At 38.9% G+C, this 14738-nt stretch overlaps 1 protein-coding gene across 4 annotated transcripts in view; it reads right to left on the bottom strand.

Moving 5' to 3' along the window:
- Positions 1–1442: 1442 nt before the first annotated feature.
- The window catches only part of MITF (melanocyte inducing transcription factor), a 222609-nt gene continuing 209313 nt past the window's right edge, over positions 1443–14738 (bottom strand). For all 4 annotated transcript variants that reach the window (XM_022572571.3, XM_022572572.3, XM_022572574.3 and 1 more), the window contains exons 8-10: positions 13836–13911; positions 10146–10293; positions 1443–5021 (exon numbers count right to left, since the gene is read on the bottom strand). In XM_022572571.3, the coding sequence (XP_022428279.1) occupies positions 4620–5021; positions 10146–10293; positions 13836–13911 (626 nt within the window). In that variant the 3' untranslated portion in view covers positions 1443–4619. The remainder of the gene's footprint in view (positions 5022–10145; positions 10294–13835; positions 13912–14738) is intronic.

Below are 14738 nucleotides of genomic sequence, written 5' to 3'. Positions count from 1 at the left end.
CACATGCATGCTTCTGTTGATACATATGATGGTTTTAGGTGGCCCAGGGAACATTCTTCTATTTTAATAATGAAAGTGTTTATGATGATAATATACAAATAGCTACACTTACTGAGGATTTATTATGTGCTGTCAAGCAAAAATCCTAGTGTATTAATTTGAATAGTCTTCACAGGACCACTCTGTGGTAGCTGCTCTTATTATTTCCAATGAACAGAAAGAAAATTGAGACACAGAGAAGCTAAGTAAATTGCTCAAAATCACACAGCTGGAAACGGGCAGAGATGAGATTCAAAATCAGTAACTTTAGCTGAAAGTCCATGCTTTGCCATTCAGGGATATGTATGTTTGTTTTTTAAGTGGGTTTGCTTAATAAAAAATTTAAGAAAGGTAAGTCTGTGGATATGAAATAAAATCATCTAAGCTGTAGGCCAATGTCTGATGTTCAGGTAACAGTTTGGGGGGGGGCGGGGAGCTAGAGATTAAAGATCCTTATAGACTGTGAAGTGAATGTTTATTAACAGGTCAGAAACCTGGGTTAAAGTCCTGGTACAGACCCCCTGAGGTGAAAAGCCCCAACTTTCAACTTACCCGCTTTCAGTGTGGCCCAGAAAATTCTCTTGTTCAGATACGAAATCTTCCTACTTGTACACGTTTTTAAGACATCACACAATCACATGTCTATGGGAAATATAAATGATTCAACTAACTCTGAAAAAGAAAAGGCTCAATTATTGTATATTACAATTTAAGGAGAAAAAAAATCATGCTTAAGAAAAAGCTGACAATCAGAACAGAAATGTTACGGGAAGTTTCTTGCTCATTTTCTCCAGAGGTTAAACCAGATGATTTTTTTTTTTTTTTAAGGGCAGAAGTTTAAGGTCTAGCTAGGGAATAAAGACATGTTTTGTCTGACACTTCCCAATTCAAATCCAACATTTATCAAATGATTCTTAAGTACTGTATTTAAAAAAAATTAAAAGAAAAAACAGCGAGAAGCTGGCAACCTGGGTATATTAAGCTTTCATTATCACAAATTTGTATTTTAAAAACCCAGTACCTTTTTCGTAAATATGCAAGAGTTTCTCTGACAATTTCTCTCTTTGTAAAGCCACCTCTCACTGAAACATTTAAAATAAAATTCCTATATCTAAAATGAATTCTTGGCATTTGGGACTTTTAAAACTCCCTAAATTCAGAGGGGGGGAAAAGCTGCATAATTATAGTTCATCTCAGTGCAAGTCATAAAGTAATCAAAAATCTTTAAAACCAAAAAGTAGTATCTTAAGAGTGGCATTCAGAAAAAAAAATACTTACTGACATTTAAATTTTTTTCATGCAATTTGTTATTCATTAAGTCAGAAGAAAATGTGTGCTCCTATTTTTTGATAAAGCAAAAAAATATTCAAAATTGGCATTAACTAAACACAACTGGCCACCACTATGTGAAAAACCAAATGCTTTAATGAGGCTATCAAGAACAACAGTTCAGTTATTTCATTGGATACATTAATACCGATCCATAATATACAGTGCTATGGACCATACAGAAATTATTGCTGCATCCAACAGCAGGTGACTAGTATTAACATTACAGTACCAAGCGTCCGCAAGAGACAGTCATTTGTCATTTTTTTTCAAGAAATAGGGATTTTTTTATATACTGTTATCAACATCAACGTTTCCCCAGTGCATTTAAAAAAAATATTAGTAAGTGCATTCCTTTGTGCTTTATTTTATATCTTTTAACTTCCTATGTATTTTATTTGTTCTTATTGCTTTAGTATTTTAAAACAACCAGAAAGAACTTTGTCATCCTATGTATGACCAGGTTGGTTGTATGGTTTTTGGCAAAGTCAGAAGGTTTGGTATTTCCAATGCCATACCCAGAGGCAGGTGGACAAGTTTGGCATTTTGGTCACTCCATATGGAGGCCCAACCCCAAGTCACAATTCTGCACCCAGGAATGGGGGGAGTGGTGTGGACCATTCTCCTTGCCACAAACAGTGAGCTCAAACCACCGCCTCTTGGCTTAGCTAGTCTCTAAAACGCATCCACACTCTAGTTGGCAAAAAAGAAATAAATAAAACCACCCCAGAGATTGCAGCATTCTCCTGAGCTTGCTCACCTTCCCCCTCCCAGAAATTGTGTTAAGAAGGAGATGGAGAAGCAGGCAATGGTGAGCTCAGGAGCTGCGAGCGTCAGGGCAGTGGTACAAGATGCCATGCTTTCTTTCCACAAAGCTTTCTATAAGGTGGCTTAACCCTGGCCAAATTCCCTGGCCCATGGGTGAGTCAAACTTGCTCTATTTTTAAGAACTCTCTAAATCAGCTAAGGAAAACTAGCATCATACCATCGCGATCTTCGACTTTTGTGCCCAGCTCCCCTCCCCCTATATAAATATGAAGAGAAAAATAGACACTGCTATGATTGTATCAATGAACACTATGGTACAATTAGCTGTTCATGCAGATTTGCATCACTATTCTAGGAAAAGAGCTGTACAATTAAGGGGGTTGAAAGAATGGGAACTAATTTTCCCTACCCCCTTAAGTCATAAAGCTGTAAAACTGATAGCATCATCAATGTTTCCAAGGATTCTCATTGCCCACCGTGCATGGTAACTATGCAGTTGATTATTTTCACGTAAGCCATCCATTCATACATCTGACAGTCCTTCTGTCTGAACCCTCCAATATCCATCACCAATTCACAGTTGACATTTAAACTGTTTTTCTTTAAACACACACACACACACACACACACACACACACACACACACAATACCTCCTGAATAAGGTTTCCTGATGAAAGAAGTTGGCACTCTGTCACTAAAATATATTTCATATTAAAAATATATGAAGGAAAATTGGAAGCTCTTATATTGTCTACATAGGCACCATGCTACACGTTCCTCTTGATTATAGATACCATCTTGAAACTTTCTCCTACATTACAGTTCAGTCAGTGCTAGAGACTACTGCTATATTTAAGGCACTTCATTCTGAATGGATATGCTTTATGCCACTTGCTATTCAATTGTAGGCTGCTACTGAGAAACTCCATTCAACAGCCTGCCTCTTAACACCATTTGTCATCTGTATAAAACATCTAGGCCTGATAGAATATATGTAACACTACTGTTATTGCATAGGATTATACAAGTAGATAATGCACTGAAACTAACTTTACAACATTGCTGTTTGTTAAAACATTGTTATCAAGTAACAGTAATTGGCCAATACAGTATTTCTCTCTTTAAAAACCATTCAGCAGGTTTGCTGAAATAAACCCCAATTTAAACGACCATAACGGGCATATTAACGCTATGGTATCATTCTCCAAGGATATTGCTAGTTTTATGTCACTAAAAATAAATATGTAAGTTGTTTCTCTCTAGAAAGCCGGTTTTAGCCTATTTATACTACAGCTTAAATGTGTGGAAAATAGTTCTGAGTGAGACTGTAATATACAAAATATTCACAAAGCTCTCTTTAAACGCAAGACCTTGCATAAAAGTTTTCTTTCATGTGTGTACAAAGAATGCGGAAAACCACCAGTGAGTTGTAAAAATATTGAAAACTTGCCATTTTAAGATGCGTATTCTTACAAATTAATACAAACATATTGAAAAGAACAATGATAATAAAGAATCTGTACAAATCAAATGAACAGTAAAACATAATTTAAAAATAAAAATAGTAAAGCCAATTAGAAATGTGCCCAGTTTGGTTTTCTTATCAAAAGCGAAATAGAAGAGGAAAAAAAAAAAGGAGGAAAACTTTCAGTGCTCCTCAACATTTTACTTTGAGAGGACGTTAATTTCCATTTCAAAATAAAATATATCTTATGAAAAACTGAATCACACTCACTGATGAGGAAAACTGTAACAGAGCACAGAATGAATGAGAACAAGATGAGACCCCATGTTTCAGAGCCTTGGGCTATATCTCCCTTCAATTTCAGTTGCACCTAAGGTATCAGTTACATTTTCTAACCAGACAATACACGTGAAAATGGTTGCATTTTTTTTCTTTTATGGAATATAGTATTTCTTTAAATAGTTTGCAGTATAAAGACTAAATGATGCTAAAAGGGTACTGTATCTTTAAGGCAGTACCAATGAATCAATACATTTACAAAATGGAAAAGTGTTAGTATGGATTTCTTTTTCTTCTTCTCTTCCCCACCCTCCTCCTCTCTCTCTTTCTCTTTTTTTTCGTTGCTTTACATTCTTTCAGTTAAACTTTACATTTCATTTCCAAGGAAGTCACAGGCATGCAAATAGCAAACCAAGTTACCCCTGAATAAAAACGGACAGCAATTTCTCTGATGCGAAAATCCTCTTGCTCTGAAAGCCAAAATCTGGGGTGAATGCAGTTCACAGATACTGTACACTACCATACAGTACTTTGGAGGCATTTGTAGTTGTAAAATAGAATATACAAGTCTGTTTCACAAAATTCTAAAAATAAAATATATCCTGGGCTATTGATAAAGCATGAAAAAAAATTTTCATATTAAAGGAAAATGATCAAGAAAACCCCTTCAGGTAAATTATTAAATCTGCTAATCAAGAAAGGAAGCAGTCTGTGGGAATGCAGAGCAGGGGGAATTTGCTAGCAAGCGTGCTCGGTTTCTTCCATGCTCATACTGCTCCTTCGGCTGCTGGTTTTGGATGCCCCAGGGGACACCGAGGAAAGAAGTGGATCAGTTATGCCAACAGGAGAAAGAGTATCGTCCATGAGGATGTCTTCCAGTTTGGATCCCATTTTCGTGGGAATGCTATAGGCTTGGCTGCTCTCGGTCCCAGCTCCAAAGTTGTTGTTGAAGGTGATGGTGCCGTCTGTGAGATCCAGGGTCGTTGTACACGTTAGGTCTGCGTGTTGTTGGAGGAGGTCTTGGCTGCAGTTCTCAAGAGCGGGTTCCTGCTTGATGATCCGACTCACCAAATCTGGAGAGCAGAGACCCGTGGATGGAATAAGGGAAAGTCCATGAGCTCGAGCCTGCATTTCAAGTTCCTAAAAGTAAAATAAAAATCAGAAACTTAAAGAGGTGGTGCACAGAGGATTTTAAGACAGTGAAACTACTGTACGAATACATGATACTATAATGACGGTTACATGTTGTTATGCATTCGTCCAAACCCAAATGGTGTGCAACGCCAACAGTGAACCCTAATGCCAAGTAGGGACTTTGGGTTATAATGATGTCTCACTATAGGTTCATCTAGTGTTGAAACGCCCCACTCTGGTGGGGATATTAATATTGGGGGAGGCTATATACTTGTGGGAGCAGGAGGTATATGGGAACTCTCCACACCTTCGGCTCAATTTTGCTCTGAACCTAAAATTGCTTTAAAAAATATTTTTAAAAAATCAGGGACTTCCCTGGTGGCGCAGTGGTTAAGAATCCGCCTGCCAATGCAGGGGACACGGGTTCGATCCCTGGTCCGGGAAGATCCCACATGCCGCGGGGCAACTAAGCCCGTGTGCCACAGCTACTGAGTCTGCGCTCTAGAGCCCGTGAGCCACAACCACTGAGCCCGTGCGCTGCAACTACTGAAGCTCGCGCGCCTACAGCCCATGCTCTGCAACAAGAGAAGCCACCGCAGGGAGCAGCCCGCACACCGCAAATAGAGAAAGCCCACACACCGCAACTAGAGAAAGCCCGCACACAGCAACAAGGACCCAACACAGCCAAACATAAATAATAAATTAATTTTAAAAAATCATACATTTGCAAAAAAATAAATTGTTAAAATAAAAATTTTTTGCTCTTTCAAATTAATAAACACCATATTTCTTAAAGTACATAGAGTATCACTGGTAATACAGTAAATGATTTTTAGGTTGTATATGGATTTTATTATGTATGAAATACAGAGACACTTTCTCATAGATGTTAATGTTAACAGGGAGGAGAAGTTAAAAAATGTAAAAATAAAATGTCAAAATGTGAGCTGACTGAAGGAAAATAATCACTAAATAGTACAGGTCTACGCTCCCTACACTGTGCAGAGATATCTACGGGTACTATAATGAACTCCCAGGACACTGGGGATATTTTTAAAGTTTCAAGGGGAATGCACTCTACTGTGAGAATGATCAAACTCAAGACAGTTTTATAGTTTTAGTATTAGATTGTGTTACATTGTTTCCATCACAGCATATCAACACAAAGCCGGGTCTCAGGTAGCTGTTGTGATTTAAAAAAAAGAAAAAAAGAAAAAAACAACTCCTGCATGAAAATCAGTGTGGAATGGGAAAGGAGGGTGGCAGTGTCCAATCTGACTCCAAGGTTGGAGAAGCTGTGCAGTGCCTCACAGGCACACATATCTCACTAGTAAGTAATGTGGCTATTTAAAAATAAAATTAAAATGTGATTTTTCTTTCAATTTATATGTTTTATATTTTCAAATGGCTACTAAGTTGTTAGCACCTAACAAGGAAACGGTAGGTATTTTTTTGGTCTAAGGTGCAATGAAAAAGTTACTAAGATATTAAGGGCACTGGGAACTAATAAAGATTGAGTAGTAATGGCCAAAGTTATGAAAATTCCATACAAGTAACTGAAGTTTGGGATGCATCATTTAACCCATCTCATCAAGGCAAAGGGAGTTTTTTTGTTTTTTTTTAATTCCACAAGAAAGTGCTCAATGTGTTCCTACACTTTCTTCACATCCTTCCTATTATGGACTGAATTGTGTCCCCTCCCCAAAATCCTATGTTGAAATCCTAACCTCCAGGTCCTCAGAATGTGACTGTACATGGAGATAGTGTCTTTCAAGAGGTGATTAGGTTAAAATGAGATCCTTAGGGTAGGTCCTCATCTAATATCGGTGAGGGGAGATGAGGACGCAGAGATACACATAGGAAAAGCCACAAGAATAGGAAAACACAGGGAAAAGGTGGCCTAGGAGAGAAGCCACAGAAAAACCAACCCTGCCCACACCTTGATCTTGGATTTCTAGTCTCCAGAACTGGGAGAAAATAAATCTCTGTTGTGTAAGCTGTCTAGTCTGTGGTATTTGTAATGGCAGCCCTAGGTGCCTAATTCACTTCCTGAGTGTCAGAGACTTGCCCCAGTGCTTCATTTCAAATACCTTCCAAACAAGCTCTTTTCCTTTTCCCTTTCTGAGTATGCCTAGACCACCCCCCTACAATGAACCGTAAAGACCCCAATTGATCCTGAAGAGCAATTTGCTTCTACAAGCCAATACCATCTTCCTACGTTTGCGATACAATAAAAATAACAGAATATACATTTGAAGCAAGTCACCTTGCGTCATGAGAGGGGAAAATGTACTCTCCAACAGGACACAACCTTTCAACCGTTGCCCACAAGCCTAGAAACACATGTTCCTGAAAAGTTGTGCTCAGCCTGTATTAAAGGATGTTTGATTAGCAAGGTCTTCCTCGAGATGCAGTACAAGAGATGGGAGCCTGAGATGTCACACCAGTATATGCATGTTCCTTCACACAGTCTCCAGACACACAAGTCTCCTTGGGCATCATTTCAAAGCCCTGGGCTGCTTAATAAAATTGCAGTCCCAGTGATAGTAAGGCTTCATGCTCTTTATTCTGTGAACATTTTTGCATGTATCACTTAGGGTGAAAATGAAAGGAACCCCTTAGGCCCAAGCTGAACACATGCACAACGGTAAGTCTACGCCACATAATAAGAACAGCGCTCTCACAAGTGTAGTGTCTCTTAAAAAAAAAGAGTTGGATTAAGAGAGGCATCCATCTTACTCTAATCTTTTGTTGTTTAATTTAAAATGTTTACCAGCTGAATAAAGTGTTACTTAGATTGCTAAATAATGTGATAGATCTCACCTAGAGAACTCAGGCTCATTGCACAGCACAGCTTTCCTAATTAATAATGTTTTCCATGATACACAGAAGTTCTAAAGGCTGCTTCAGTGACATTGGAAGAAACCCAAGACATCGTCACCATGCAACTTCCAATTCATATTTTTCACGGTATTCGTATTTCACACGAATACATACGTTTGAAACCTTAAAACAAAACCTAGCCTGTCTTTCAAAACAGTTATTATATTTTATTATTTGTATAAAGAAATGACGCATTAGTACAAGTTGCTTTTATAAATAGGTATATATACTAAGTACAAGAGACTAAAGACCCGTGTCTGATTACTGAAGAGACGGAACATAAAACAAGCAGCAAAAGCCAAAAAAAGAGAAAGCAGGGAAGGGGGATTTTCAAATGACACATAACCTCTATTTCACTACCAAGATTCCAAAAGGCACCCCCTAGAGGAGAACCACCTTCTGCCTCTCTGACCCCAGGGCTGAAGATCGCTGCCATGACATGAGAGATGTGACATCTAGAAATGTCAACAGTGTTGTGGGGTATGAACAAGCTTGGAAATCAGAAGTAAACTACTCTGTTAAATAAGTTCATCATCGGGGAATAACCACCACCAGGCAGTCTCTGAAGTGCCATATACTCTACACTGCCGCTCCATAATTAGTTGCATAGGAAACCTGAAAAACAACCATTGCTCTATGGCGAAACTGGGTATAAGTGGGTCCATCTACTTAAGAAGAAGATACAACGTCATCGACCCTTACGGGTTGGTTGTGTTCAAAGTCAGCAAGTAAATTAAAATAACCCCAGCCAACTCCTTTAGTCATTAGCAAGGAGTCGGTTTTTCTTTCTCTTCTTCAAGACAGTTCCAGAGGAAGTTGCATCTTTATATTCAGCATGAAAAGCCAAGTGATGACGAAGCACCAGGAGCTGATATTACAGGGATTCCCCCAGCTCATGGTTACGTTGGTATGTACACTCCTTAAATTGAATGACAGATGAATTACATGTATAATTAAAATAGTATTTCTCCCACTAAGAGTATGTAAGCTAAAGATACATATGGTATAACTTCATTATCTGTAACTATTTCTAAAATTTATACCCTGATGATAAGATCTTCTGGGTGTCCCAGGTTCCCTATAAACGTGAGCTTTGACCATGGACTGCACCCCACTCAATACTAAGGCATCGTTGTATTTAACAACTATTCTCAATTCTCAAGATTTGCAGTACTTATGGCTATGGACTGAAGTCTATGCCCCCCAAGGTTCATATGCTGAAACCTAATTCCCAATGTGATGGTATTTGGAGGTAGGGCTTTGGGAGGCGATTAGGTCACAAGCGGGTCACACTCATCATGAATAGGATGAGTGTCCTTATGAAAAGAGACCCCAGAGAGGTCCCTCACCCCTTTTGCCCTGTGAAGTTGCAGCAAGAAGACAGCTATCTATGAACTAAGAAGCAGGCCCTCATCACACAACAAATCTGCCAGTACCTTGATCATAGATTTCCCAGCCTCCAGAACTGTGAAAAATAAATGTTCGTTGTGTAAGCCACCCAGTCTATGGTGTTTTTGTCACAGGAGCATGAATGGCCAAAGACGTGCTACAGAGTTGCTATGAACACTGCATTAGTGAATGCCGAACCATTGTTCCGGGAGGAAACAGAGGATTAGGGTCCTGCAAGCATCTGTGCACAACATTTCACCAACCGATCAACATGTAACTTTGTTTTATGTGTGTTGCTGTTTGAAGTCACCTTGTTTACTACATATCATTGATTCATTAATATTAAACTCAAGGCCAACAGGACCACAACTCATGCCTGAATGAAACTTCTCTCCATAAGGCACATCACAGCCTTCCTGTGCTTAGGAAGATGTGAAAGCACTTCAGGGCCATGCTCAGAGGCCACTTTAAACAGCAAATCACCCGAAACACCCACAAAAATGTGAAAAACATGGCACTAAATAGACAGCAAAAAAGGACACTTGTTTACAGTATGAGCTGAAACAAGAAGACAGAGCATCGCCTTGCCCAACCTTAACTAGAAGCAAACGCACCAGCCAAGTCACATTTGCCAGGCTGCACATGTGTGCAAATGAGCGTGAAAGCACCACAAGTGTCGATTTGGGGGTTTCAAATAAATTTTTACGAGGAAACAAAATCACAAAGCGGAATCCACAAATAATGAGTACAGACTGTATTAGGATCACATAAATCAACTCCCTCATGGCTCATTATGCTTCTTCTCCCATCTTCAAGTCACTAACATGTAGTCACCTTCACCCTGCACACGCCTGGTACCTGTATTCTGAGTAACAAGTGCCGGTTGGCGTGCTCCAGCTTCTTCTGTCTGTTTTCAAGCTCTTTAGCACGTTGCTGTTCCCGTTGCAACTTCCGGATATAGTCCACAGACGCTTTTAAAATGGTTCCCTTGTTCCAGCGCATGTCTCTGGGATGAAAATGGAAGGAAACAGACCGTTTTAGGATTGAAGGCTCCATGAAAATTCAATATTTAGAGCATTCAGTTTCTAAAGACGAGGTAACCATTAGAAGTTGAGAATCGCTATCATTCATTGAGTGCTGGCAACTCGCTGGACACCGTAACTTCTATGTTATCTTCTTTCACCCGGACAGGCGCCTGGAGTCCGAGGGACGTTGTGCACATGTTGAATCAGAGACGATTCAACTTGTCTTCGGTCCCAGAGCTACATGAAGGTGGAGTCAGGACTTAAATTTAGGTCTGCTGATGACAAAGTCAATACTCTTCAACACTGTATTCAATAGTTACAGATTTCTAGGACTATAAAAGTTAACCCACTCAGACAGAATAAGCTATGACTGAAAAAAAATCCTGTGAGATCTCACTACTTAATCGTATGCGGCATAAAAATGGCATCCTTGGGTTTTATCATGAATATTCCCATCAATATCAACCTCTCTCCGATCTCCGCCTCCTCATCTACAAAACAACAATACCGGGCTTCCCTGGTGGCACAGTGGTTGAGAGTCCACCTGCCGATGCAGGGGACATGGGTTTGTGCCCCGGTCCAGGAAGATCAGCGGAGCAGCTGGGCCCATGAGCCATGGCCGCTGGGCCTGCACGTCCAGAGCCTGTACTCCGCAACAGGAGAGGCCACAGCAGTGAGAGGCCCATGTACCGCAAAACAAAACAAAACAAAACAAAAACAAAAACAAAAACAAAACAATGATACCATGCTTGTATGAGCAGCCTCATAGGTATGTTGTCAGAATCAAAGGAGGCACTTTATATGAATATGCTGGGAAAAGTTTAGAATGCAGTTCAAACAGTGGAGCAGGCACTGTGTTAAGGACTCAATGTGGTAATTACCATAGCTATCTTTAAACAGCATTTACTGCACGACAGGTACTTTTCAAAGTGCTTTGCAGCTCACTTAATCATAACAACCTTAATCGGTAGGCACTAATATTATCCCCATGTTACAGACTGGAAAACAAAGGCACAGAGAGGTTAAGTAATTTGCCCAAAGTCACACAGCCTGGAAGTGGTACAGCTGGGAAGCCTGGAGAACCTGGTGCCAGACCCCATGCCCTAAACTATTCTTCCTCCTATGTGACTGAGTGCTCAAAACAACTAGACTAGGTAAGAATATTCTGGTCCTCCTTCCCCCCCTTTTTTTTAACAGATGAGAAAAATGAAATATGAGAATTCTTCCCCAAGTCAGACATCTAGTAGGGGACTGTTCTGGAATTCAAACCCAGGTAGCCTGAGCTTGGTGCCTTTCAGTTTTTAAACACTATAGCGCGCTACTGTATTCCTATATGAGAACATTAAGAATGCCATTAAAATGTAGGTAAAAGTGAGTTGAAAAGTTTAGAGCACCCCAGAAAACAATTAAGAATAGAATTATAACTAATAGTAATATTTTTATAGTGCTTTAAATTAACCTGAGCTCTTTTATAGAAAATATTCATGATGATAATGACAATGATGAAAACAAAAACAATTTAATGTATGGAAAACCTCCTACCCCACTATCTGTAGCTGCTAAAAGGAGATTGGAAGTATCAGCTGGGACGTGTGAATGGAGGGCCATTAAAACAAGCCACCAAGTAATTGATCCTCATATGGGTTAGATGAAGAACAAAACAGAAGCTCTCGCATGGGATGCTGAATTACAGCCCCCAGAGAATTCCCAGGGGTTGATCCCTGGGGTCTGGGCACCAAAGATGGCAACCCAGGGAGGTGTCCTGAGATACTCGGAGTGAGCACAAAACCAACCCGCTTAACGTGCAGGGCTAAGAAGAAAACAACAGAAACTTCAGTCGCCAGAGAGAAATAAAATTATAATGAAAGATGCCTTCACTAGGCAAGTAAGGTGAGAGACCACTACTGAAACAGGCAAGCAGCCACTCCGTTTTTAAGAAGAGACTATTCCAACCAGTTTTCTTGGGTTTTACTTCCTTGTGAGACCCAATTAATCAATTATGCTTTGGGGTTTTCAAACTTTTTTTTTTTTTTTGCAACGAGAGCGACCCTTGCTTTACACAAAAGTGTAAACAGATCCCTGATATATAAGTCAATAAAAGCAGATCTACTCTAGGGCAGGAGAGGGTATGGGGCCGAGACCATGATCAGCTAGACTATGTCACTATAGCAGCCCCAAAGTCTGTTCCAGAAACCTGGTATAGTAAAACCCCCATACAGACTGCAGTCCATTTCATCTTGAAACAATGCCTACAATTAAAGATTGTTATCAGTTCAGATTATAAACACACAAGTATTCTAATACAACAGAGAAAGAAGATATGCAAATAGAGGCTTTCACTGCAGCCCCATAATTTCATAATATGTTGCTAAAGAGATCCACGTGCTACAGTTTAAAAGAATATGCTAAAAAGTGAAAGCTGATAAAGAATAGGAAAATGGGAATTCAATTTCAACTATCATGCAAGACTGACTATAGGAAATGAAGGTCACAGCCCCTTCGTAGGATGCATTTGTGCTGCAGAACTGAGATTTTGAATGTTTTGAGTTTCAAAACAGCTTTCCTTGAAACCTGGGAAAGCAAAATGTTGATGATGGAGACTGCGCTTGAACATTCATCAAAACCACCTTAGAATGGCCAATGGTTTTATTTTATTTTGTCACAAATTCCCTGACAATAATGTGAATAGCAAATTTAATAAGCCTTGCATGAATAATGCTTGATTTCATCTTTACATTTTATTAGGTAGCTAAAAGGTCATATTCAAAGGCTAATTTCATAGACTGCCTGTGGGAGCCATTAAAATGTATACATCTTCGAGCCCCTTACTTCAAATGGACCAATTTCTAATGGATAAAAATTGTGTATTTGTTGTCCTATTTGCTGACATTGCTGGTAGGAAAATTATCTTTACAACCGTTATCTCTGAAAGAGTGGCATGAGAGACTGAAAGCTGAAATCCAAATTAGCTGACCTGTGCTTATAAGAGGATTAAAAATTACTCTTTTTCCTAGATTGGTAAAACAAAGGGCATGTAATTTTTGGGAAAAAAATTGACCTTTTGTCTGCTGAATATTGTTAAACTTGAAATCTCCAGTATCAGCTCTCCATGCCTACAGATATTGTATGAGTTTGTTGGCAAACAAATAGCTAACAAATCTTGCTTTATCAGCTACTGAAATCTCTGTCCTGCATGAACCGATAAAAAGAATTTTTTTAGTACTTCGGTGTTTAGTTGCCAAGGATTCTCAGACTTCAGGAAGTCACTTCCTCACATCCAAAGCTGAACAGCTCATGTCCAACAATACTTTTGAACAATTCAGTTCATTTCTCTTGAAATTTCAGATTTCAATTTCAGTTCATTTCTCTCGAAATTTCAGATTTCAAAAGAAAGGCGTAAGAAGTATTCACAAATGGAACAAAAGGAGAGGGAGTGCTTCTTTAGTTTTTATAACTGTGTGCTTTTTGCAACATATGAAAAAACATTAAGGTACGAAAAAATATACAATGCAATTGTACTCACGGATCATTTGACTTGGGAATCAAAGTACCTAGTTCCTTAATGCGGTCATTTATGTTAAATCTTCTTCTTCGTTCAACTTCAAGAAAAAAGCACAGGAAAGGGCTATTAGTAATGGTGACATGTATGCATTTAGCATATCTCATTAAAGGCATGTGCATGTTAATTCTGCTGAGTCAGGACAACAGAAACGAATCTGTATTTCCTGGTTATTCTCCTAGTTTTGGTACTGAGGATAAAGCCCTTTAAAAAATGAGCTAGCTTTGTATAGAGCTTTATCATTTACGAAGCCCTGAGATTGTAAATTCTCATTTGACTCTAGTAACTCCTGAAATTGGAGTTACCATCCTCAGTTACAAATGACAAAACTACCTTGGTGATATTGGGGACCTGACAAGGACACCCAGCAATAAGTGGAGAACAGCCTGTACTCAGCCCTGATCCTCCAGACCAGGGGCAGCAAGCTTTCTGCAAAGGGCCTGATAGTGAGTACTCTGTGGGCCAAATAGCAAAATTAAGCATATTATTAGGTACTTACACAGCAAGAGAGAAAACAGATTTCCACAAATTTTGTGCTAACAGAATTCAAAATGTAGTAATATTAACTAGATACAATTTTTGTATCTAGTTTACTAGCAAGAAACATTGGATGCTGAAATTTGGATTTTATATAATTTTCACATATCATAAAATATTATTCTCATTTTGATATTTTAAAGCCATTTAAAAATGTAAAAAACATTCTTAGGCTACAGGTCATACAAAAACCCCTCCTCTAGCCCAGTATTGCCCAAGAGAAATATAATGCAAGTTTCATATGTAATTTTTAGTTTTCTAGTAGTCACATTAAATAAGGAAAAAGAAAGAGGTGTAATTTAATAGTTTTATTAAACTCAATCTATCCAA

Source organism: Delphinapterus leucas, chromosome 10 (assembly GCF_059928025.1).
Source record: "Delphinapterus leucas isolate spDelLeu-1000000601 "Yukka" chromosome 10, BTC_Dleu_Yukka2, whole genome shotgun sequence".
In the NCBI taxonomy this organism is placed as follows: Eukaryota; Metazoa; Chordata; class Mammalia; order Artiodactyla; family Monodontidae; genus Delphinapterus; species Delphinapterus leucas.
The sequence above is the reverse complement of the archived record's forward strand: the minus strand, read 5'-3'. Positions and strand labels throughout refer to the sequence as shown.